The sequence below is a fragment of the Rhodnius prolixus genome, unplaced genomic scaffold (assembly GCF_049639745.1).
Source record: "Rhodnius prolixus isolate KJV_2025 unplaced genomic scaffold, Rpr scaffold_5, whole genome shotgun sequence".
NCBI classification, from domain to species: domain Eukaryota; kingdom Metazoa; phylum Arthropoda; class Insecta; order Hemiptera; family Reduviidae; genus Rhodnius; species Rhodnius prolixus.
In genome coordinates this window covers 12628142-12651750 of record NW_027411624.1, presented here as the reverse complement: position 1 = coordinate 12651750, position 23609 = coordinate 12628142, and the positions used below count along the sequence as shown (strand labels likewise).

The window sequence follows — 23609 nt, the reverse complement described above, 5'->3', positions numbered from 1 at the left end:
AGAAGGTCCTCATGAAGAGCACCAATTGTACTTGCTACGTAGGGATACAATTTAAAAAAATTGATCACTAAAAAAAGACATTCTGGGGCCATTGCTGATAAAAAATCTTCACATCTCAATTTATGGCCTAACGATTCACTAACCATTTTTTATAAAATTATTAATACTTTTTTAAAGGATTTTTAGCGGTATAATTTAATGCCATCCTATTCAGAAGTTCATAAGTTCATGCAAAAAAATCAATTTCATACTTCCCGCCAAAATGGAGACGGTTAATTTACCTTCTAGTTAGGTTAGAAACCTTCTTTTTCATAGGGATGGAGTTGGAGCCAAATCGAGGATTTGACTTTGGTTATAGTTTAGTGTATACCGTTCAGAGATAAAGTTAAGTGTACATATTCTCATTAGTTACAGTTTGATTTTAATGCAGCTACATTATAATTTGCTATGTAAGTACAGAACATATATTTACACTTTCCATTTTCTGGTTGAAAACTATGCTACATAAAATATCCATTGTTTATTCGGTACCAAGCTTTGAGATCAATTCCTTTTTAGTAATTAGTCCATTTATTTCTAATTTTAGTTGTAGAAACCTTCGAATTTTATGTAATTGTTAGCAGTAACCTCAAAAACGTTTTACTCATTTATGATTTATTTTTTTGTGGTAAATTGTCTCTATTGTTGATTAATTGATCAAGTCATTATTTTTCATGAAATTATTTTGAGATGTATTGGAAACAAAAGCTGTAAATTGGAAGGATGTTGAACTTCTCAATTAGACAGTTTCATGTTTAATTATTAAAACAGTCCACTCAGTTTACAGACCTAGGAAAAGTTATGACCAGTGTTTCTACCTAATTTAACTAATCGATGAAGCTCCTCTGCATGATTTTTAAGAGCAAATTTTATTACTATATTCAAAACACGGCTTTGTTTCAATATGACCTGTTACTACTAAGCAGTAGTTTCCGAAAAGAAAACACTAACCACTCATAATCAAAAACTATCTTTCCATGGCTGGAGTATTGTTTTATTTAAGAATAATGAATTTATATCCAGTCAAGAAATGAAAGGAAGCTTTCTATGTTTGAAATTGTTTAAGGAAAATATCATTTACAAACATAATATTGATTTCAGGGCAGAAAGAACTAAGTCAAAAGAAAGAGAAAAAGGAACAAAACATACTGAGAAACCAGCTAAATCTACGAAGCAACAAAAAGATGAATCGGATGACTCCGAATTAGAAGACGAGGGAGAGGGTGGAAGGATTATTGGCGGAGTTTATATACCTCCTCCTCCTATACCGGTTTGTTCAGTTGAGAATATTGGACCAAGACTTATTATAACTCATATTGTGAATATTAATTTCAAAAGTTATGCTGGAAGGCAAGTTCTTGGGCCATTTCACAAGGTATATTTAAACATTTATTGCATTCATTTAGTTTAGATTTTGTGACTGCTCTTATTGGATTTATTATTTTGAAATTTAGGCTATCGATTTCTCCTAATGTGGAAAATCACCTGCTAAATTTTCTCTCCTTTCATTAATATGAATCCGATATCACAGAATCCCTAGGATTGTCATTATTAATGTTATAGTACAATAAGGATGTGAACTAGGCCCCAACAAATAAAAAAACTGACCTATGGGATATTTACTAACCATAATTTCCGTATATTTTTTCCAGAATTTTACCAGTATTATAGGTCCTAATGGCAGTGGAAAGAGTAATGTCATTGATTCTATGTTATTTGTGTTTGGATATCGAGCTACCAAAATTCGATCTAAAAAACTTTCAGTACTCATTCACAATTCTGAACAGCACAGAAATGTTAAAAGTTGCACTGTTGAGGTTCATTTTGTGCAAATTATTGATAAGGTTGGTCTTTTTTTTAAAAAGATTACATTGTTATATCGTCATATTAATTTAAATTTAGTTTAAATAAAAAAAAGATAATTTAAAAAACTATCTCTCATGATGATTGTAATTTTTTAGTGAAGATATTTTGAGTTGAGATTAAGTTTGAATTTTTTCATCTTAACAATTTTTCATGATTTCTGTTACGATTCTGTAAGTTAACTTTAATAGAAAGGCAGATTTTAAGAACATACTATTTATTTCATTTGTAACTCTGAATTCTCAGACTTTTATCATTTTAGGGCTCCACGCAATACGAAGAAGTTCCTAACAGTAAAATTGTTATCGCACGAAGTGCTAATAATGATAATCAATCGCAGTATCAAATAAACGGGAAAAATGCCCGTTTTAAAGAGGTAACCTTACTTCTCAGATCCCATGGTATTGATCTTGTACATAATAGATTTCTAATTCTTCAGGTAAGTGAATATCATTACAATTTGTCAGTAAAATTTAGCATTTCTTATGATAACTGATTTTTTTCCCCTTGAATTATTTATAAATTTAAGGGCGAAGTGGAACAGATAGCATTGATGAAACCAAAAGCACAAACCGAACATGATACTGGTATGCTTGAATATCTGGAAGATATTATTGGTACTACACGTTTTAAGGTATTTGGGCCACATATTTTCAATAATTTAATGATGAACAAAAACTCTTCGAGATAAACTATCAGTTTTTAATTTACGAATTTCTCAAATAAGTTCCAATAGTATTAGTTCCCATGTAATAATCAGAATCACTACTGGCGAAGTTTCACTTGTTCGCTCTTGGGCTTGCAATTTAGGCAAAAAGTTTGGCACAGTTTAGTCCTTCACCAAATATAGTGCAGTTTGTCCAAGCCAAAAGTGCAGCGAGGTTTAGAGGAACACTAGCAACTGCCTTTAGTTTTAATCCCTCGACCGTTCTATGCCTTGTTCTAATTCCTAATTCTTTGGTCCCTAATCGAAGAACCGAGAAATTGTTTCATGGTTGTAACTGTTCCAAAATTTCTTTCCATTGGTATAGAGAGGATCTCTGCAGATAAGGTTTCTGAAAAGTTCACTCAGTTTTTAGAAATAAATGCATGCCCCTGCGACAAAAATAAGAATTGTAAGATAGTGACCATACTTAAGCTAGATATTAACCTGATTTGAACGTTAGTTGTTGGGTAGTTGGGAAAATAGGTATTAAGATGGGTTCTTGGATCTGCAAGAACGCAAAATCTTTCTAGAAAGAGGATGAAGGAACAATTTCCTTTATCTCTTGACTATGTTAGTTATAGATAAGTGTAAAAGCATTTTTTTCCCCCCCTAAAGGTGCCTTTACAAAAACTTGAGCTGAAATTAGAAGAATTAAATTTGGATATGCAAGAAAAATATAACAGAATTCAAGCAGCTGAAAAAGAAACTGAAGTGTTGAAAGAACCCATGCAGGATGCAGTTCATTTTCTAATAAAAGAAAATGAATATACTGTTATAAAAAATAAAATTCACCAGTGGTATTTGTAAGTATTATTTTATTGATCCAGAGATATTTAAGTATAATGCACCAAGCAAGTCCATTAATTTCAGCTTCTGGGATGGTGACGAGTCTAGCTTATTTTTTACATGATGACCTTCTCAGTTTAAAGTCTTTTATTCATCATCTCTAACTTTACAATTTTTTCAAATTTGAATGCCTTTTTTTCATTTATTATTTTTATCTTTTAGAAATGATTGTAAAAATAAATTAAAACATTATACCGAGGAAAAAGCATCTTTAGATAGTCTTCTTGTTGAAGTTAAACAAAAAATTAAAGTTATTAACGAAGAGCTAGCTGTTAAAGAAAAGCTAATTTCTGCAAAGAATAAAGAGTTGGATGTAATAAAGGGAAAAAGGGAACATCTAAAGGAGATTATGGCGAAATCTGAAAAGCAATCTACAGAATTAAAATTGGATATTGTTCATTCAAATCAAAAGAGGAAAAAAGCAATGGAATCCAAAAAACAATTAGAACAGAAGGTAATTGTACATTTATTAATAAGTAGCTTCTTTTCTTTTCTTTTTATAAACTCTAATTATTTTTTTTTTAGTTAATTACATTAAAAAATATTCCTGAAAAAAATACAAAAGAAATTGAAGAATTGAAGAAAGTGGAAGAGAAATTAACTCATGCTAGATCAGAGGAAGAAGCAATTGTTGAACGAACATTAGCTAATTTACAGCTTGAAACCCAAGGCCTTCAAGATACTTTGACCCAACTCAGTAATAAACTGATAGGACTGAAAAATATAAGAGACGACGCTAACGCAAAGGTACCTATTATTAATAAGTATCATTATTAATTTTTTAAACTAAATGATTATTACTATACAAATTTATGTATCAAACCATTGTTATAATTAGATAACTGTAATGACGAACTAATTTTAGCGTGGCATTTATTTTAGTTAACTTCTGACTTTATTGTCGAGACTTATGAAAAGTCTAGGGGCTAGTTTTTCGAATAAGGGAGTTTTGGGTTGCCAGATATCGATGTAGGGAGTAACTTTCGAGCCATCCTAGCCCAATGACGAAAACCTGACGGCTGTTTCGGGAATATCGCTTCCCCCATCTTTAGAGCTGCAGAGGACATCCCTCTCATCACGGCTGATCACGGCAAATAGACTCTCCAAGTGTCCGTACCGCCTATGACTGGCTAAGATAACATAATCACAGGATGGGAGATTAGTTAACTCAGAGAACTGTGTAGATTACGTTAGGAGGAGAAAACTACCCTACTTACAGACCTATTTGATTTTGTTACAATCGTTAGTTTGGATTATTAGAGTTTTGTCACTTCGATACCTGAAAAAGTAAGGGCGCAAAAGCAATTATGAAAAGTATTGTAAAATCTTTATAAAAGAGGTAAGTTTCTCTTGCAAACCGATAAGGGTTCTGCACTCTTTGATTGCAAAAGACGATGAATCTAATCTTAAATTTACTTTAAGGGATGTCATAGTATATTTTTTCTTACAATTTATTCCTTTTTGGTTTACTTCAAAGCTTGATGCACTACCACTTAAGGTAGTGGTGAAAATCTTGTGAATTTTCATACTAAGATTTTATATTTAATGAGAAATATGTCCACAGTATCAGGTGGCAAAAACTGAATTAGAAGTATATGTAAATAAAGAAGAAAAAGAAATAAAAAAACTTCATAAAATTAGGACATCACTTGAAGAAGTTAATAAACGCTTAAGGGAAGAAGAAAGGTACATTTTATGTTGTTATAATATAGAATTCACCAATTAGGGCTTTTACGTATGTTTGATTAGATTGATCATAAATGTGTGATTGTGTGGTTTATTTTATCATTAAGTAAAGCTAATGAGGAGAATTTTTTTCATTAATTTTGTTAATTAACTGAACTAAAGTAAGAAATAAATTTTATAGGGAAATTCTCTGTCATTTTGCAGTTCCTCGACCTGACACTTCTCTTTTTTTTTTCTTCAAAAAAATTCTCTCCTCAATTAATTTTTTTATAAACAAACCATGTAAATAACACCAACGTTACAAAGTAAGGATATTTATTACTATAATGGAATTGAGTAGTGGCAGAAAGAGCGCTAACTGTTCTCTTATTCAATGGAACTTAATTTTGTTCAAGATGTATGAATATTACTTAGAACGAATGAACAAATCTTGTCAATCGGAATACCAGCTACAAAAAGATATTCCAAACTTTTAAAATATTTCCTTACACACAGGAAGTCAACTGAAGCTAGGACTAGCCTTCCTAATAATCAACAGGAATTGAATGAAGCTGAAAAAGAATTGGCAGAAGTGAAACAGAAGGATCATGGTCTAAGACAAGAGATCAATTCATTGATGGCTAAAACACAAGAGAAAAGAAATCAAGTACAGGATCGTAGATCACGGGGAAGAGTATTAGATTTTATAATGAAAAAGAAAGCAGAAGGAATTGTACCTGGAGTTTTTGGTCGTCTTGTAAGTCAAAATCTGGCTCTTAATTCTAAAAAGTTTAAATTATGAGAAGTAGGATGTTCTGGTAAGGCTAGAGAAAGAATTTTTACAAGACGTTTTTGTGTGTACAGCTCTTGACTCAAAAGATGTCGAATTATTCTTAATTTCTGGATTTTATACATTAGATATAAATTAATATTTCAATTAATTTCCATAAATGAATCTATTTATTTTTCTTTTTGTAAATTTCTCTTTTATCTAATTTGTTTATAAAAAAAATATGCACCTCCTGTCGTTATATAAATACTGTTGTAAAATTTTCAGAAGCTCCTGATGAATGTTACCCAAAATATAGGGCACTAATAAAACGTTTTTGGATAAAGTCGAACTCTGGCCATAGTCGAACATCCCCTTGTGCTCATTTTCCGCATAACTTTCATTTGTGAAATTTTAGGGTGATCTTGGAGGAATAGATGCAAAATATGATTGTGCCGTTTCTACAGCTTGCGGTCCTCTAGATTATATTGTAACGGACACTGTTAGAACTGCAAAAACTTGTGTAGAATTATTAAAAAAACATGGTGTAGGTAGAGGAAATTTTATTGCCCTTGATCAGCAACAAGGCTTGATATCGCAGTATAATAGACCAATTAAAACGTAAAGTTTCTATTCTTGAAAATATATTTAAGTATTATTTTGTGTATTTTATAGTTTGTTTTTTTTTCTGTTACTTAATTCTACTTGCAGACCAGAAAATATCCCTCGACTTTTTGATTTGATTAAAGTAAATGATGAAAGAGTGAGACCGGCATTTTATTTTGGATTGCGTGATACACTTGTCGCAAATGATCTCAGTCAAGCTAAGAGATGTGCCTATGGTTCTGTCCGATACCGTGTTGTTACTCTTTTTGGAGAAATTATTGAAATAGCAGGTATGTGTACAGAAAAAGTTCTAAAGATAGAATTATAATTTTTATTGAATGTTTCTCAAAACACGTAACATTGGGAGGCTCAACCGAATCTTAGTGGTGAACTAAGTGGTTGTTATTACAGAAAATTGACTATCCATCTCGAATTGTAATTCTTATCCTATCAAAAGTAAATACGTAAGCATTGATCAGAATTCAAAATTTGTCTACGCATGAGTTAAATAGCTTTTACCTGTTAGGGTAAACAATCTCAAATTTTTCATCTTCTTATATCTGATATGAGTGATTTCTTTTTGGATTTGATAAATTTCAATTTTGAACAAAAATATGTTTCAATAGGATGAAAAAATAATTGCCCTTTCAGTCGTGATACATTTATTCTGCCGAACTTTCGACCTAGGGACTATGTACAGATTGTTAACAATGATTCTATTAAAATAATAATATAGTATGCATAATATATTATTATTTCAATAGAATCATTGTTAACAATCTGTAAACATGTTCCACAGCCTTGAAGATGACCTAGTCCATAGGTCGAAAGCTCGGCAAAATAAATTTTACTCGACTGAAATGGCAATTACTTTTTCATCCTATTGAAAGTATGAATTTAGTCACCAAAAAGAATGAACAACAAAAATATGTTTCCTTTTACGATATTTGAATTGCAATTAATACGGAAAGTCTTGTTCATTTTATGTTTCGTAGAAATTTAAATAACTTATCCTTGTTAAGGTACAATGTCTGGTGGTGGTCGAGACAAAAGAACTGGCCGAATGGGACGTTCAGCAACTGTGATGACTGATGGTTCTTCAGATGATTTAGTACAAATGGAACAACAGCTATCAGGCCTGAAAGATCAATCAAATCAAGTACAGCAGCATCGTGTATCTTTAGAGGCAAAAATTTGTAGACTGAAAGAGGAAATAAAAAAGTCCAGAATTGTTTTATCATCAAGTGAAGTGGAATTAAAGGTAAAATAAATAGTATTACAACTAATAGCAATAATATTCTTCCGCAAAAGAATCCCGGGTTTTAGTGCAGTTAGCATTCCTTCTTATATTTTCTCTTCCGAGAAGCCTCTACAACTCACTGACTGGTAATGATGGGCAGTCTTTTCTGTAACGAAAGAAACCTGTTCGGAAGCCATGGTGGTCAAACTCCCTCAAAAATGTTTTCAAATAAAAACATTGAATGAATGTTTTATTGAATAATTAAGAGACAATAGCGTTTCTAACCATTTTTTTTTTTTTTTTTGCAACTCTAGTGCAGGTTAAAGAAATCTGATTTTTTTACCAAGGCATTTATTTATTTCCGTAACATTTAAATAATCACATAGCAAAGCTTTTCACGTCAAATGTTTCCTGTAGCATAAGTTGTGGTAAAGATAATTTTTAACCTCTGGGTTTGTAGATTTTTAAACAACGAAGATATACTGACAATTTTTCATTTTATAAACAAAATTATAGGAACTTAGCCAACAAGAACAACAACTAAATCAACAAGTTAATGCACAAGAAGCAATTGCTACTGCTGCTTCTGCAGATCCAGAAGTTGTTGAAGAAATGACTCAGAAATTGAATAAATTAAAAGAAGGTAAGATCTTTAATTCATTTTAATGGTACGTGTTAAAAAAAATTAAAATCAGTACAAACTATTGTATAACTTTTGTTATATATGAATAGATATATCGATTATGTCTTCAAATGCCAAAAGATTTCATATCGATTTCAAACTGGCGAAATAGAAAAAAAAATGTATGATAGGCTGGAAAAAAAAATCCATTGTTCTTTACACAGGGAAAAGCTATTCTAATTTTTCTGTAACGTGTAAATAGACAGCCGGCTAAATTAATTCCGCAAACAACGCGTGAAATGGGTGGCCAGTTACCTACCTACAGCGAAACGTTTGGGGGTGATGTGCCTTGATTAAACGTATTCTTGGGATGAACTTGGTGGTCCTAACTAATGAAATCTTTCAGTTAAAAAGCTCCAAGGTCTTTATTTAGGGCTCCACGATGCAGCAGCTAGTTCTTTACCACGAGGCCAGAGTTCAAGAATCGCACAATGATGATTGTCTCAAAGATTCTCCATATCGGCCGAATCTTAGTTAGAAGATATTCGAGATTGAAGTCTGAATCTATTTTTTCACGTTATAGAGGTTGGCTGGGGCCAAGAAACACAATTTTCTTTCAGGAAGATTGCTGGAAATTTTCCTGAAGAAGAATATCAGAGGAATCTGAATCGTGCGTCGAACCAATAATCTTCATTTTTATAAAATTGAGCCTCTTGGCCCAAGCCAACCATCTACTACTGTTACTACGTATATTGTAATCACAACCAAACATCCAATCACATTTTACATTGAATTGAATTAATTTTTTACATTCAATTACTAATATTTTTTAGTATATACCCAATATTCTTTTTTGGAAAATTATTTATAAATTTTACAGAACTTGATATAGCCAATAAAAATTCTGGTGAAGTAGAGGATGAAGTTAAAAAAGTAAAATCGAAAATTGATGCTGCAACGGGTGGTAAAATGAAAGAAGTACGTCAGAAATTAGAAAAAACTACAACTAAATTAAATAAAGTCACGGCTGAAATCACCAAACTTGGTGTAGATATAAAGGCTGCAGCTAGGTATTTCTTTTTTTAAATTATTATAGTTTTTAAATTTTATTTTATTTTTTTTTTCATTTAATGTAATCGTTTTAGGGATGAAGTTAAAACTACCAATCGTATCGCTACATTGACGTCAGAAATAGCTGAAAATGAAGCATCCATTTTGAAATCACAAGAGTTTAGTAATGATCTGATTGAAAAGATAGAAAAAATGACCAAAGAACTTGAATCAATTAACGTAAGACCTTATTATTTTCAAACAATCTAAGCTTTGAGCTTATGTTTACCATAAGATACGGATTCATACCACTTACTCTCGCCTGTGTTTAGTCTATAATCAACTTCAAGAGCTTAATATGCAGACTTCTCCATTGGGTAGTAAATATGTCTTATCTGATCAATAGGGTCTTAATAGTCTCTTGCAGGGTTGGGCACTATATCAAAACTAAATTAGCGAAATACAAGTAGTTATTGGTTTTACATATACTTGTTGATTATTGGAAATAACAGCTTTGAAATAAATTATTTCGCTGGTTTTAAAGGGAGAACATTTTTCGCCAATTTCAGTCATAATTTTTTTATTATTTTTATGCCAAGCTTCCGACCTAGGGATAGGCTATCTTCAGGGCTGTGAAACATATTACAATGTACAATAGTTAGGTGTAAAACAAACAGTTTACAAAAATTATTCTCCTTATTCTTACAGATAATTATTATGATATTTTTTACATTTTTAACATCAAAGTTGTCTTAAGTTCTGACTGTTTAGGTTCTTAGTGAAGAAGGTATTAAAATGACAGGTTAGTGAACAGGTAGTTAGTAGTTTATGTTTTGTAGTAAGGTGGGTTATGTGTTATCTAGATTGTTCGTATCTCTTTTGAAATTTAAACTATTATCTGCTTTTGATAAGTAAATAATTTCTAGCACTTTCCTTTGTTGTGTGTAGAGAAATTGGTGTGTGAAAAAATGTAACTTCAGAAATTATAAAAAGCATTTCAAAAATAAGGCTACAAACTTTGAGAAAGTTTCTTACTTTTAATATACACTTGTATCCCGTATTAGTATTCTACATTATTTCACTAGATTACCAAGTCAATGGGGGGTAAAGATTCTGCGTGTAGTGACAATGATTATGACGCCGCTAATATTTCAAATCTTTGAGAGGGAACTAGAAGCAATCAATATTTGGTCACCCGCTTATCTAGGAGCTTTGCGCTTGTCATCTAGCACTTCCAATGTATTTCCTGTGTTTTCTATTGTCGATAAATTCAAGCTTTTGACAACAAATGAATGATTAAGGATTTAGAGATGCGTTCCATGGAGGGCCTTAACTCTCACGCTTAGTGCTTCTTATCATTATGGGCTGAATTTCATTCTGGTCCCTCACGTGCGACATTCAATGGCGTATTACTTGAGACAGCAAAATGTACACTTCAATGCAATGATTCATGGTTTATACATACTTTCTCATCGACTAAATATGTGCTCCAAGCAAGTTGTCGGTTGATAATGTTAACCTGAGCTAGCTATTTATTTTTTTCGTTTCCTAAACTTCGTCAACTCCACTCTGGTTTTACACAAAGACTATAACAGATTATAAAACTTTTTTTTTTTCTTTTTGTGTCTAGATGAAAATAGAAAAAGGCAGTAACTAACTACATTATTTTTTCAGAATGATATAAGTGATTTAGAAAAAGAAATTCGCGAAATGAAAATAACAACCAACGATTTAAATAAACAAATATCTAGTTTAAAAGCAACTAAATTAAATGAAGATCAAAAAATGGAAGCTATTGAAAAAAATATTAAAGATAATGAACATGGGATCGCTAGTAGAAAGAAACAGGTAAATTTATAATGTTTGGAAATAATTTATAAAAAGAAAACTGCATGTCAAGGCATGTTTTTCTTTAACTAAACTATTTTGAAATAGCTGAAATCCTTCAAAACAACGTTTCTAAGTCTTAATTAATCTAAAATATCAATTTTGTTAAATAGTTACTTAACTTCTAAAACTGAAAAATTTTTGTTTTCACTCTGCAAAACTAAAGTTTCAGTGGGAATTACTTGAAAACATTTTTTTTTTTCACGTTTAATAAATAATGCAGACTAATGTATAATGTATACATTTCTATTTGAGAATTTATCATGCTTCTTTTTGCAAAGTTGTAAAATTGGGAAGTAGACTTAGCAATTATTCGTAATAAATTTGACGCTTCACTTTTAATCTTTTTCTAATTAGTAAAAATCTATTAGTTATACGTGAGTCTCGATCTAGAGTACATGTACAGACTCATAATCTCCAAACCAAATAGCTCTAATTTCATAGAAGATTTATTTAAATTGTCAGTTGTAGACTGAAAAAAGAAAAGAAAAGTGAAACAGTTAAATGTATACATTCCATTATTTAATATTGGCTTTTACCAAATTCTGATTGTAAAAATAATTACCATTCTCGAAAAATGTTGCGACTTCTTGACGGTAGCTTTTAATCTTCTCTAGACAAATCAGATGAACAATCTCTTCAGCCACTTTGTTTGGCCATTCCATCCACTACACAAAATTCTTCGCACGAGGTTAGAGAATTGTTCCCTTTATTTTCTCATGGTTGTTTCTTAAATGCTTCAAAACAATGATAAGGAAATTTAAAATAAGGACCCATTATTTACTATTTCATTATCTTCTATTAAAATTTCACTATGATATTTTCTAATACAATTTTTATTTCCTGAAATACTTCTTTTAGTTTGCATTAATTATGTTTTAATTAATTGTTTCTTTAGTTGGCAGCACTTAAACTTAATGAAATACCTGCGAATGATTTTGTGTGCGATCCTGGTACCAAGCTCATAACGTATTCACCAGAAGAAATTGAAGAATTCGATGTGGCTGGTTTGCGTTATTTACATACCCAGTTAGATGAACAGCTTAATGAACTTAGATCTAATGTGAATTTAAATACAATTCGTGATTTTAAGGAAAAAGTAAGTGTTACAGATTCTTTTTTTTTTTGTTTTTATTTAATCTCAAAGAACAATAGTTCCTTGTATTTCATATTGCCTTGTATTTAGAGTGAAATACTGGAAGCTCGTATAAACGATTACGATGAGGTGACTTTACAAAGGAATGAAGTTAGAAAAGGCCACGATGAAGTTAGAAAAGCTAGACTTAATGAATTTATGACTGGTTTTTCAATTATTTGTAGTAAATTGAAAGAAATGTACCAGATGATAACTCTTGGTGGTGATGCAGAATTTGATCTAATTGATACTTTAGATCCATTTGCAGAAGGCGTTCAATTTAGGTATATAATTATACATAGTTTATGTTTTTAATTTGATAAGAATTGATTTTTTTTCTAGCCTTAAATTTTTCAGATTACTGAGGAGAGAATTTATTTTTTAAGATATTCATCGAATGTTTTAGGTAGAATCAAATATTTCAATCTCTTTTTAATCCTCAGGCAATTGTCTTCCTGCACAACTGCTGGTAATCTCAACTATCGCATACGTCACTCTGACCCCAGTATTTGTTCTAAAAATTGAAGTAGTCCTTAATTTTGATGCGATCAAAGACCAAAGGAGCTTGATCTCTCAATGGAGTTTTATTAAATACCAATTTTAGAGAATTTAGCGAAAAATGAAATTAGGAAGATGATGTTTTGATAACTTTTGATTCAAAAATGTTAGAAGTGAGAGAAAGTGATTTTTGCCGTAGAGATCTAATCTAGAAGACGTGTGAAATGATAACCGAAAAGTTATATTAAACATATACGAGTAGGTGATTGAGGTTAGCAAAGGAGGAGATTCAAAGAACTTATGAAATAAATCTTTGATTTTGAATGTGTGTGTGGAAATTTGGATTTGACCTAAATCCAAAACAATGTTTCTTCTGTTAATCAAGTAAATCTATCTTATCACAATTTAACTAGCTTAAAATGTAAATTGGATACTTTGGTGAATCTAAGAGGAGAATTGGAGACTACGCCTCAAAACTTAGCACGATTGCTATTATTTGATACTTGAATTTATTTTTTATTGCCCCATTATAACATTAAATTGTGCAATATTACTTGAATTAATACTAAATCATTTCAATGCTTTACTTTTAAAAACAAAAAACAGCTACAATGATTTCTGTACACTTTATTGTTCGACAGTCCAATCATTCTGTATTGTATCTATCAATACAGATATAAAGATATATAGATATACTCACATATTGAATAAAAATCACTTCTTTTCTTTTAATTCTTTTTACTTCGCGATTTCCTTATTGTCAATTGATTGTTTTTTCTTGCGATAAAAAAAAACTGTACTTAGTTATGTTAACATTTAGGAAGTTATTTTTTCTTTTTTCCCTTGACGTAAAATAGATTCGAAGTCTTAATCTTAAGTTATTAGATACTTAGTGTATGATAATTTTTTTTTAGTGTCCGTCCTCCAAAGAAGTCTTGGAAAAATATTTCTAATCTCTCAGGCGGTGAAAAAACACTTTCTTCTTTAGCATTGGTATTTGCTCTTCACTATTACAAGCCCAGCCCATTGTATGTTATGGATGAAATTGATGCAGCTTTAGATTTTAAAAATGTATCTATAGTTGCCAACTATATAAAGGTTAGTAGAAGGTATTTATAAAATAAATTAATGATTTAAAAAAATATTTTCAAATTTAAAATTTGGCTACTCTGCACGTTTAAAAGATATATACATAATAAATTTTTTGAAAACTTTTAGGAAAGGACAAAAAATGCACAATTTATCATCATTTCTCTAAGATCTAATATGTTCGAATTGGCTGACATTTTAGTAGGAATTTATAAAACTTATAATTGTACAAAAAGTGTCACAATCACTCCAGCATTGTACTGCGGTAACAATAATAACAATAATGTAAGCATTTATTTTCCTTTAGTAAAGATTTCTTTGTTGACCAATGCTAAAAATCAGAAATCATTTATAGGATGGCGGAGAAAATGCTGAAAACGGACCGCCTCCAAGTAAAAAAGCTAAAACCTAAAGGAGAAATAACTGCTCAACTCTCATTTCTGAGTGATATCTTAACTATTGCCCACCAGTCTGGCTTCTTATTCTTGTTTGGTTACTCTCATCTAAAGAATTACTTGGAAAGTTAGTTAAAAGCGCTATCAGAGTATTTCTTCTGAAAACTAAACAGAATAAAATTGTACATTTATACCGATATAATCAGCTAAAGTTAGTAAATCAGGCTAGGCTTACTTTAAACATTGTAAATAAATCTAAATGGAAAATGCTAGCTTTTCATTTTTCCAATGAGATATTTAAGCATTTAAATTGTGTACTATAAAGTTTATTTTTTCGTCAATAAAAACTGTATAAATATTTTTACAAAAATATATTTTGTTGTTGAGCCCTTTCGTTAAAGATCTTGCAAAAACTAGTTTTCTCAAATTTCATTCCTCCACAACAGTTCATTCTCAACCTCTAATGGAAAACTTTTCTTCTTCCGCATTACCAGGTAATCCTTGAAGAAGATTAAAGAGAAGGTGGCCTCGTGATCTATTCTCCTCATAAGAGCAGTATGGTACAATATTTACGATAATGGTGTGACACCATTGGGTGCCTTCTCCGATCAACATTCCTGATATTGTGTCATCACGTACCACATTTACTGGTTGCAACAGTTGTTGGAGTTGTAAATTAAAAATGTGTTTATATATATATATAATTTTCATTCTGCTTGTTCATCTATATTGAGAACACTATAACAATAAATAAATAAAATAAATCTATATTGAGAAAGAAAATAACCTTGAATAAGAAAACGTTGAAGTCATTCATTACATATTTTTTGAGATCAAGTTAGATCTGCCTTGGAGAGAAGTTAATTGCGAAGTAACTTGGAAGAGGTATCTGAGGCTTTCCTCGGTAAGATTAGATAAGGTGCGAGATTTAATAAAGTACGTGAAGAAAGCCATAGAGGATGGGCCACAGTTCTAAAATGGTCGTAATCAATTCTTAACCGAAGTCATTGCCAGCTATACTGGTAAATTTGGAAATAGACGTAGTGCAAATGTGGTAAAATAAGTAAAATTATAGATTTCAAGACTGTGGTATAATTACTCCAGTATTAACACCAAGTATGTGTATTCTAACTCGTTTAAAGTTTTTGGGGGATCCAAGAAACACTATTGTTCTGGTCATTTTACACTTTTTCCTCCGTTTTTGAGCTTGATTTACAAAATTTAAGCGAACAAACATATATATTCGAGCTCTGTGGTAATAAAACACGAAATGTATTAATTTGCGGGTCGTACTTGCTAATATTTTTACTTTGAAAAAATTCAAAAATTAAATAGTTATATCAATTTTTCTCATATTAAGTTGACACGCGAATATCTCGCTTGGTATGGCGGTAAAAACGAAAAAAACTTTTTATATTACTAAAATAGTTATTTGTAAAGTTGTAGGTAAAAGAGAAATACTATTATTTGCTGTAATAGATATGTATTTATAGATAAATTATCAACCCATTAACCGCTGGTGTATGCTAGCAGTTAGTTACTTTAGTTGACGTATAGATGCGCTGCTGGCGTCAGTATGTCAGTAACAGTTTTTCTTTAATAACTTCTTTAATATTGCGGCACAAACGATGAAACTTGGTGAATCGCCGGCACAAACGAGGCCAAAGAGAATGGCAAAAAAAAATTTTGAAAAATCTCAAAGACAAGCGAAATCGCGTGTCCAACTTCCGTCAAGTTGGTATGGCCACTTTAAATCGTTAATAACTTTTTCAATTTTTGAGCTAAATGGCTGAAATTTTGGGAAAGGACGGCACAAACGCGTCACAAACGATTGGTAAAAAGAAATTTTAAAAAAACTCAAAAAATAAAAAGTGGCCATTCCAACTTGACATGGCACACACACACACAGCCCGACTGACCCCGCGTTAGTCCGCTCACTCCCCACTCCTTGTTCTATTAGAACTTTGTCACTTCTTTACCGACGTCACTACACATCAATATATATATATGTTTATTTGTTTAAGTTATATAACCCATACAAAGAGTTGAGTTGCACATCTATACAGGGTGAACCAGGTAAGTATTGTCCATAGGCCTACTGTGTGTAGTACATCTAAAGTGCAGTTCAATGACGTATTGGCCAACTTCATATTTTCCACTTTTCTTGAGTGACGTCACTTTTATTTTTTTTCTAAAATCATTACTTTTTTCCAATAAAAATGTTATTACTCAGAAAGTTTTAGTCCGAATTCGATTCTGATGACACGATTAGAAAGACAGATAAATTTTCTAAAAATTTATACCATTTCGAAGCATAAGTTATTCTCCAAAACGCCTGAAATATTTGAGAAATTTTTTTTTTTTTTTTTTTTTTGGCATTAGCTTACACACTATATAGCCATTTACATTTTTTTTTTTTTTTTAAGGAAGTTTCAATTATTATTGTATATAAAACTCTTTTTATAATTTATATAAAAAGTGACTATTGCTTCTAATCCTATGTTCTTGCTTAAAATTATTGTATTATAATTGAAGGGACATGTTTCATGTTTAGTTATTATATTAAAGAGAGGGTCTCTTGCAGTTCCATAGTACGGGCATATCATCATCGCATGTTCTAGATCTTCCCAAACCCCACATCTGGGACATAGCGGAGAGTTAACTATTTTTAACTTATTCAAGTAGGCTCTACATATAAGGTGATTGCTTCGTATTCTGCATATACTGGTCACTGTTGATTTACTAACTGACATTTTAGCAAACCACGGGCGTCTCTTTAACTTGGGGAATAAAAGTTTATAGAATCTTCCTTTCTCTTTGTTATTGTTATACTGTTTTTGCCATATTTCTGTTATGGAAGATCTAATAGTTGAGGTGAAATCTTGGAATGGAATTTTTATTGTTAAGAGTTCTCCATTGGTAGCGGCATCCTTGGCCAGCTGATCTACTCTCTCGTTATATACTATCCCAGAGTGTCCCTTTATCCATCCAAAATTTATCAATTTCCCCAATGATTTGGCGTTGTTTAAGGTTTCCATTATATGAACTATTAAATGGCTGTTAGTGGAAGATACCGATATACTACTTAGTTTAATTAAAGCGCTTTTACAGTCGCTTAGTATCGTGAAATTTGTATTATCCATTGTTAATATGTATTGCAAAGCCATAAGGATAGCCACCAATTCAGCTGTGAACACAGATACATTTTCATTTAATTTGTACTGAAACGAGTGGTTTAGTGAGGGGATATAGCCCGCAGCACCAACGCAGTTATTATGTTTTGATCCGTCTGTGAATATGAAACATGAATCTGGCCATATCTCATTTATTCTGTGAAGAAATACTGTATTTTTCATGGATGTAGGGATGTCAGAAAAGTCCTCTAGTGTAGTGAATGGTACTGTTTGCTGTAAAATTTTAAAATCCGTCAGGAACATTGGCATTTTTGTTGATGAGAAAATTTGAAGAGATAGGTCAGAGCAATTTATGAAGCTATCAACCATTGGAGGTGTAACTTTGGTTTTCCAATAATTATATGTGAGCACTTTAGTTGTAAGCGATGAAATGTTATTGAATATATCATAGTGAAATGATTTTAGTTTAATCAGATTTTTATTGGACAGAAACATCATTCTGTATTTAAAAGGGGGTTCGCCAGATTCAGCGTGCAGAACATCTATGGGGGTGCTCTTTAGGAAGCCCAAACACAATCGTAGACAGTTATTTTGAATTACTTCTAATGGACGAATAGTGGATTTCCTTGCCTGTCCATAGAAGGTACACCCGAATTCCAAGATAGCTCTAATGGTTGTACGGTAGAAAATCAAACTTATATTTGGGTCACAGCCCCATTTACTGTGTGAAATAGCTTTTAAAACATTTTGATGTCTGGTAGTTTTCTTAATAATTTGTTGTATGTGGCTTTTCCAGGAGAATTTCCTATCCAATAATAATCCTAAAAATTTGGCTTCCTTTGCGCATGAAAATTTAAAACTGCCAATTTGCACTGAATCAGATAGGAGAACTCTTCTTTTCCTAGTAAACGGGACTAAAGTAGATTTACTCTCAGATATTGTAAGGCCAAGGTGGTATGACCAGTCTTCAACAGATTTCATGGTTGAGTTTAGATTCTCTATGCAACTAGTCGCCGACTTACTCGCAGTGTAGAGACAGATATCATCTGCATATTGAAGAATGCTCACTTCAGGTCCGATGACCGTATCTATATTTGATACGTATATTGCGTACAAAAGGGAACTTAAGATACTCCCCTGAGGCAGTCCTACTTGAGTTGTCCTCGGGCCTGTTATTTCATCGTTTACTCGGATATAAACTATCCTATCTGAAATCATTGAGATTATATTTTGAGCCACCTTTGTTGGAATTTCCAGAGCTAACAATTTATTAAAAAGGATAGGGAGTTGTACATTATCGAATGCAGATTTTACATCTAGGAACAGGGCCGTTAAATTCCGGTTAGAGGTATATGCTTGGTAAATATCTGTAATCAACTGAGTCTGACTTTCAGCTACAGATCGACCTCGTCGAAATCCGAATTGTGAGCTAGGAAGTTTGTTTTGGAACTCTAACCACCACTCCAGCCTAGCCTTTATTAACCTTTCATATGTCTTTAGCATACAAGACCCTAGAGAAATGGGACGGTAGGAATTGCAGTCGTTTGGAGGTTTGCCGCTTTTTAGGATAGGGACTACTAAATATTTTTTCCAATCTACAGGATATTTTCCTTTATCCCAAAATTGATTGAATAAGTTTAAAAGACATGTGTTAGCATTTGTAGGTAAATTTTTGATCATTGAATAATGAATGTGATCCATCCCTGGGGCAGAATTATTGTTGGATTTCATGACAGAGTTTAATTCTTTTGCAGAAAATGGTTCTGAAAGAAAATGAGTAATTTCGGTTGCTGTGCTTTCCATTTGGATTTCCTCATGAACTCTAATTTGTCATGTAACTCACTTACCCACTGGCCGGCTGCTAAAGGTGAAATGACTGGTTGATTGTATAACTTCTTGATTTTGTACCAAATGCTTTTCAGTGACGTATTTTTATTTAATTTCAAACAGAATTGCCGCCAAGATTTTATTTTTGCTTCTTTAATTGTTTTCTTTACTATTGCATCGCTATTTTTATAAGCAAGGAAATTATCAAGTGAGGGGGATGCTTTATACCGGGAAAAGTGTTGTTTTCGTTTCAATATTGCAGTGGAACACACATCATTCCACCAGAAATTACTTTTTACAGAGTGTTTGTTATTACTATTAATGCTAGCTTTGCCTTTATTATTATTTTTATATTGTGGAATAGTTTGGGAGCAGACATTGTTTAATATTTCTATAAAACTTTCATAATTGTTGCAATTGGTTAAGGAGATTTGTTCGGAAAGGAGAGTGGTATACTGATCCCAGTCTGCTTTGTCGATTTTCCAACGTTTGTAACAAGGCCGTGAAACTGAATTCAGTGAGAAATTGGATGCAATTACAATGGGGAAGTGGTCAGAACCATGTGGATCGTCCAATATTGTCCAGTTTAAATAGTAGGAGAGGGAGGTGGAACAGAATGTTATGTCTATTGCCGAATCGCATCTCTTTCTTGGGTGCTTAACTAGTGTTGGCGAACCGTCATTTAGAAATACGAGATTGTTATCACAAATCGCTTGAAATAAATTAGTTCCTTTATTGTCAGTGTAACTAGAGCCGAAAACTGTATTATGGCAATTAAAATCTCCAGCTAATATTAGTGGGCCTTTAATACTGTTAATAAGTCTGTCCCATTCAGAAGAAGTGACCTGATTGTCCGGCGGATTGTATAACGATACGATACTAATGTATTTGTTACTGTCTGAGTCTCGGGGTATAGTTACACCTACTGTCATAACCCCGCCGATATTATATATACCTTGAATTCTAGTAAAAGGGATATTATTTTTTAAAACAATGGCGACACCTGCCTTGCCATCAGCACGGTCCTTTCGGATTATATTGTAGCCTTGTAAGTGAAAATTTTGATTTGGTTTCAACCAAGTTTCAGACAAAATTGCGACATTGATATTTAAATTTTTTAAACAAAGTTCTAGATTCCCTTTATTGCTAGAAATAGATCTAATATTCCATTGTAATGCTCTTAATGAACCCATTTATAATAATTAATAAAAATTAAAAATATCGAAAATTTGTTTAATTAAAATTATGAAGAGAGTTAGAGAATCGTCTTTTAAATTCTCGTACGTAATGTTATTTGACAGAAATTCATTAGGTAGGGAGCGATCTTTGTACTCCATGTAGTCGGAGAAAAGGCTTTGGTAGAATAGAATAAATTTGCCAGCTATCGTAAATGGAGGGGGAATGAAGATTAAAATTTTGTTTTTATCGATGTTTATAGTATTGTTCTTAGGACTGTTATAAGTTTCTACAACCTTTAATATATGGTTGTAATGAAATACTATAATGAAATTTTGTACGTACATCTGTCCGCTGAATTTATGTTTTATAATTTTCATCAATGATGTTTTATCATTATACATTAAAAATTTAAATTTTAGTTTATACACCATAAGGATATGTTAAATCAAGATAGTTACGTTATATTTAAATTCAATAATTTGTCTTTAATTATTTCTTTCAGCGTAAATTTATCCGATACATTGTTACCTTCTTTACATACATAATTATCAATTATATTGATAAAAGTTTCGCAAATATCTTCTAATTTCATACTAACCTTCTCCTGTTTGTCAACAAGAGGGCTGGCGTGTGGATTTGATGTAATTAGACCTCCTTTAATATTTCTTGGTACTGGTATAGTATATAATTCTTTATTTAGATTTAGATTTAATGTTTTTGGGGGAGAAAATTGTCTTAATCTTTTAGCTGTCAAACGTTGTAAATTTTCATTTACAGACCTAACAGCCTGTGGGAGGGGTGGGAAGTTGAATTCACACCTGATGCTTGGTCTCTCTAAAGCAGTTGAATAATTTTTGTTTTCGAAAATTTCCTTTGCTTCCTTATATGGAATGTTGTTTTCCGCCATATAAATTTTGATATTTTTTTCTTTATTAAACATAGGACACAGTTTTTTGTCCGTTGAGGAATGAATTTGTTCACAATGAACACATATTAAATTATTAGGATTGGGGCAATCTTTCTTTTCGTGCTCCTCGGAGCAAATAGCACAGCGAAGTTTACCCTTGCACTGCTTAGATACATGATTATATCTGAGACATTTATAACATTGTATAACTCGTTGAACATAGGGCTCAATAGGGCAAGTTACCCCATAAATATAAACCCGATCAGGTAAGGACTGCCCACGGAAGGTTAATAAAATTGTAGAAGTAGGTTTTTCAATTGTTTTATCACCCTCTTTATATTTCCTTATAAATCTTTTCACAGATAACAGTGAGCTGGACGATCTGTGAGTTAGCACTTTTTTAATTTCATTCTCGGATAACATGGCATCGACTCCCTTGATTATGCACTGCCTTTTTAATAAAAAGGATGGTATGTAAGCTTGCAAATTTAATTCTTTTAGGTGCTCAGATTCCACCAATGTATTAGCACTCGTACCACTACGTAATGTCACCTTTATTCTATTGTACCCAGACTTTTTGATTTCAATCACTTCATTCTTGATAGTTTTATGTGACCCAAAAATTATTTTCCCAATAGACATAGAGTGCATACGTCCTACTTTACCATCTGTTGCCTTACTTTCGATATACACTTGGAAAGGCCCTTTGTCGTAAGGTCGAAATAGCTCAATAACTTTATCACTTACCTCTGTAACTTTTTGGGGTTCATTTGTTTCCATCTTACATTCCTGTATCGGATTTTCCAAACTCACATTTTTATTTAATTCGTCCGGGGGCTTTTGGCCCCCTTTCCGAGACATTCATTTTAGTTAAAACAGAGAAAAACCCTTACTTTTCTTTAGAATTTTAAATTTTTAAAAACACAAATATAATAATATATAAATATATTAGAAAAAAAAAAATTAAAAATGAAATGAAACTTAAAGCATTAATTAGAAAAATGAAAAGGAAAAATTTAGATTTAAAGAACAAGTTGGTATAGTTTGCACTTCTAACAGAGAGAAACAGCACGATGCTCACTGCTCAAAGGTCGATACGCAACTCACTTTTTTAACTTATTTCCTAACATTAGCGCACCATTCGCTAATAACTTTTTAGGAAAGCGGAATTTCGAAAAGTAAACTATGTTTTTTTTTGGTCCAGTTTCCAAATTTTTTACCCCCCGATGCTGTATCTTCATTTTTGGCGGAGTTACGGGCAAAAACTCAATTGGGGTTTCATAAGGACCACTGGTTTTGACAATGATTATGAAAACTACATAAAAAATTGAGAAAAATGCTGTTAACTCCGTCAAATGTTCACCCTTTTATTAAGCAAGTATCGAAACAGGGTAAGTGCTAGGAGCTACTACTTTTTGTGAACATAATTTTACTTACTTCGAAAGCTTCTTTGTGGCTAAACAGGAAGTGTAAAAAAATTACTTGATCATTTTTGTACGGGCAATAGGTTAAATAATTTTAACAGAACTCGAATTCAAACCATTCGGTGGTTTCACATGCATGCTAAGTTACAAGATAAACTTATTGGAAAGTTATTGCAAAATGCTTGTTGGTATGATACTAAAATTGTCCAGAATTTCAGATCCAACCATGTGTTCGATGAAGAAAATATTCGATGTAAAATCAGATGGTACGTCCCCTTATATATTTCTAAAAGTAATAATGAATTTTTTAACCTTATTTTTGTTGATATCTTTCATTTCTATATCATCATGTAAAAATATTGTAAAAAGTCGTTTCACGAATGATCAGATTTGGGAATCTCAAGGAAAGTGGAGAAATTGCCACTGTGGATTTGGAGGATATTGCCCGTGGGACAACTATTATGAACCGAAAGAAAATTGTTTTTGTAAAATAGTTAGCGGTAGTGTATATGAAACATGCGTATACTGTAGCAAACCAGGTAGTTGTGGATTAATTAATTATTGTAAACGTAACCCGTGTGCTAACGGTGGAACATGTACTCGAACATTTGGAAGTTTTTTTTGTTACTGTAAAAATAATTATCATGGACAAACGTGTCGCAAGAAGTTTGGGCCTAAAGAGAAGCGTAAGTTTACGAATGTTAGACGTTAGTAATTTTATTTCTTTA

At 31.9% G+C, this 23609-nt stretch overlaps 2 protein-coding genes and 1 long non-coding RNA gene across 11 annotated transcripts in view; 2 read left to right on the top strand and 1 right to left on the bottom strand.

The window, feature by feature from the left end:
• The first annotated feature begins 289 nt into the window (after positions 1-289).
• glu (structural maintenance of chromosomes 4-like protein gluon) lies at positions 290-15059 on the top strand. Of its 2 annotated transcripts, XM_074135409.1 has the most exons (22): positions 290-449; positions 1141-1414; positions 1692-1883; positions 2165-2341; positions 2432-2536; positions 3224-3411; positions 3617-3908; positions 3980-4201; positions 5019-5140; positions 5636-5876; positions 6307-6509; positions 6600-6784; positions 7517-7755; positions 8251-8377; positions 9237-9426; positions 9502-9646; positions 11081-11254; positions 12192-12392; positions 12480-12712; positions 13841-14024; positions 14145-14300; positions 14371-14810. In XM_074135409.1, coding segments are annotated over exons 1-22 (3909 nt in total). In that variant the 5' UTR covers positions 290-447; the 3' UTR covers positions 14428-14810. The 2 variants fall into 2 exon arrangements, with proteins under 2 accessions (XP_073991510.1, XP_073991511.1); XM_074135410.1 differs by lacking the exons at positions 14145-14300; positions 14371-14810 and adding an exon at positions 14905-15059.
• Positions 14475-23032, bottom strand: LOC141457982 (uncharacterized). The gene is made up of 2 exons (XR_012460693.1): positions 22895-23032; positions 14475-15148 (listed from the first exon to the last, which is right to left on the bottom strand). It is a non-coding gene; the product is annotated as an uncharacterized lncRNA (long non-coding RNA).
• The window catches only part of LOC141457978 (uncharacterized), a 76737-nt gene continuing 76145 nt past the window's right edge, over positions 23018-23609 (top strand). For all 8 annotated transcript variants that reach the window (XR_012460691.1, XR_012460692.1, XM_074135404.1 and 5 more), the window contains exon 1: positions 23018-23567. Coding sequence is in view for 6 of the 8 variants with exons in the window: in XM_074135404.1 (XP_073991505.1) it covers positions 23018-23567 (550 nt within the window). In the remaining 2 variants the exon portion in view is untranslated. The remainder of the gene's footprint in view (positions 23568-23609) is intronic.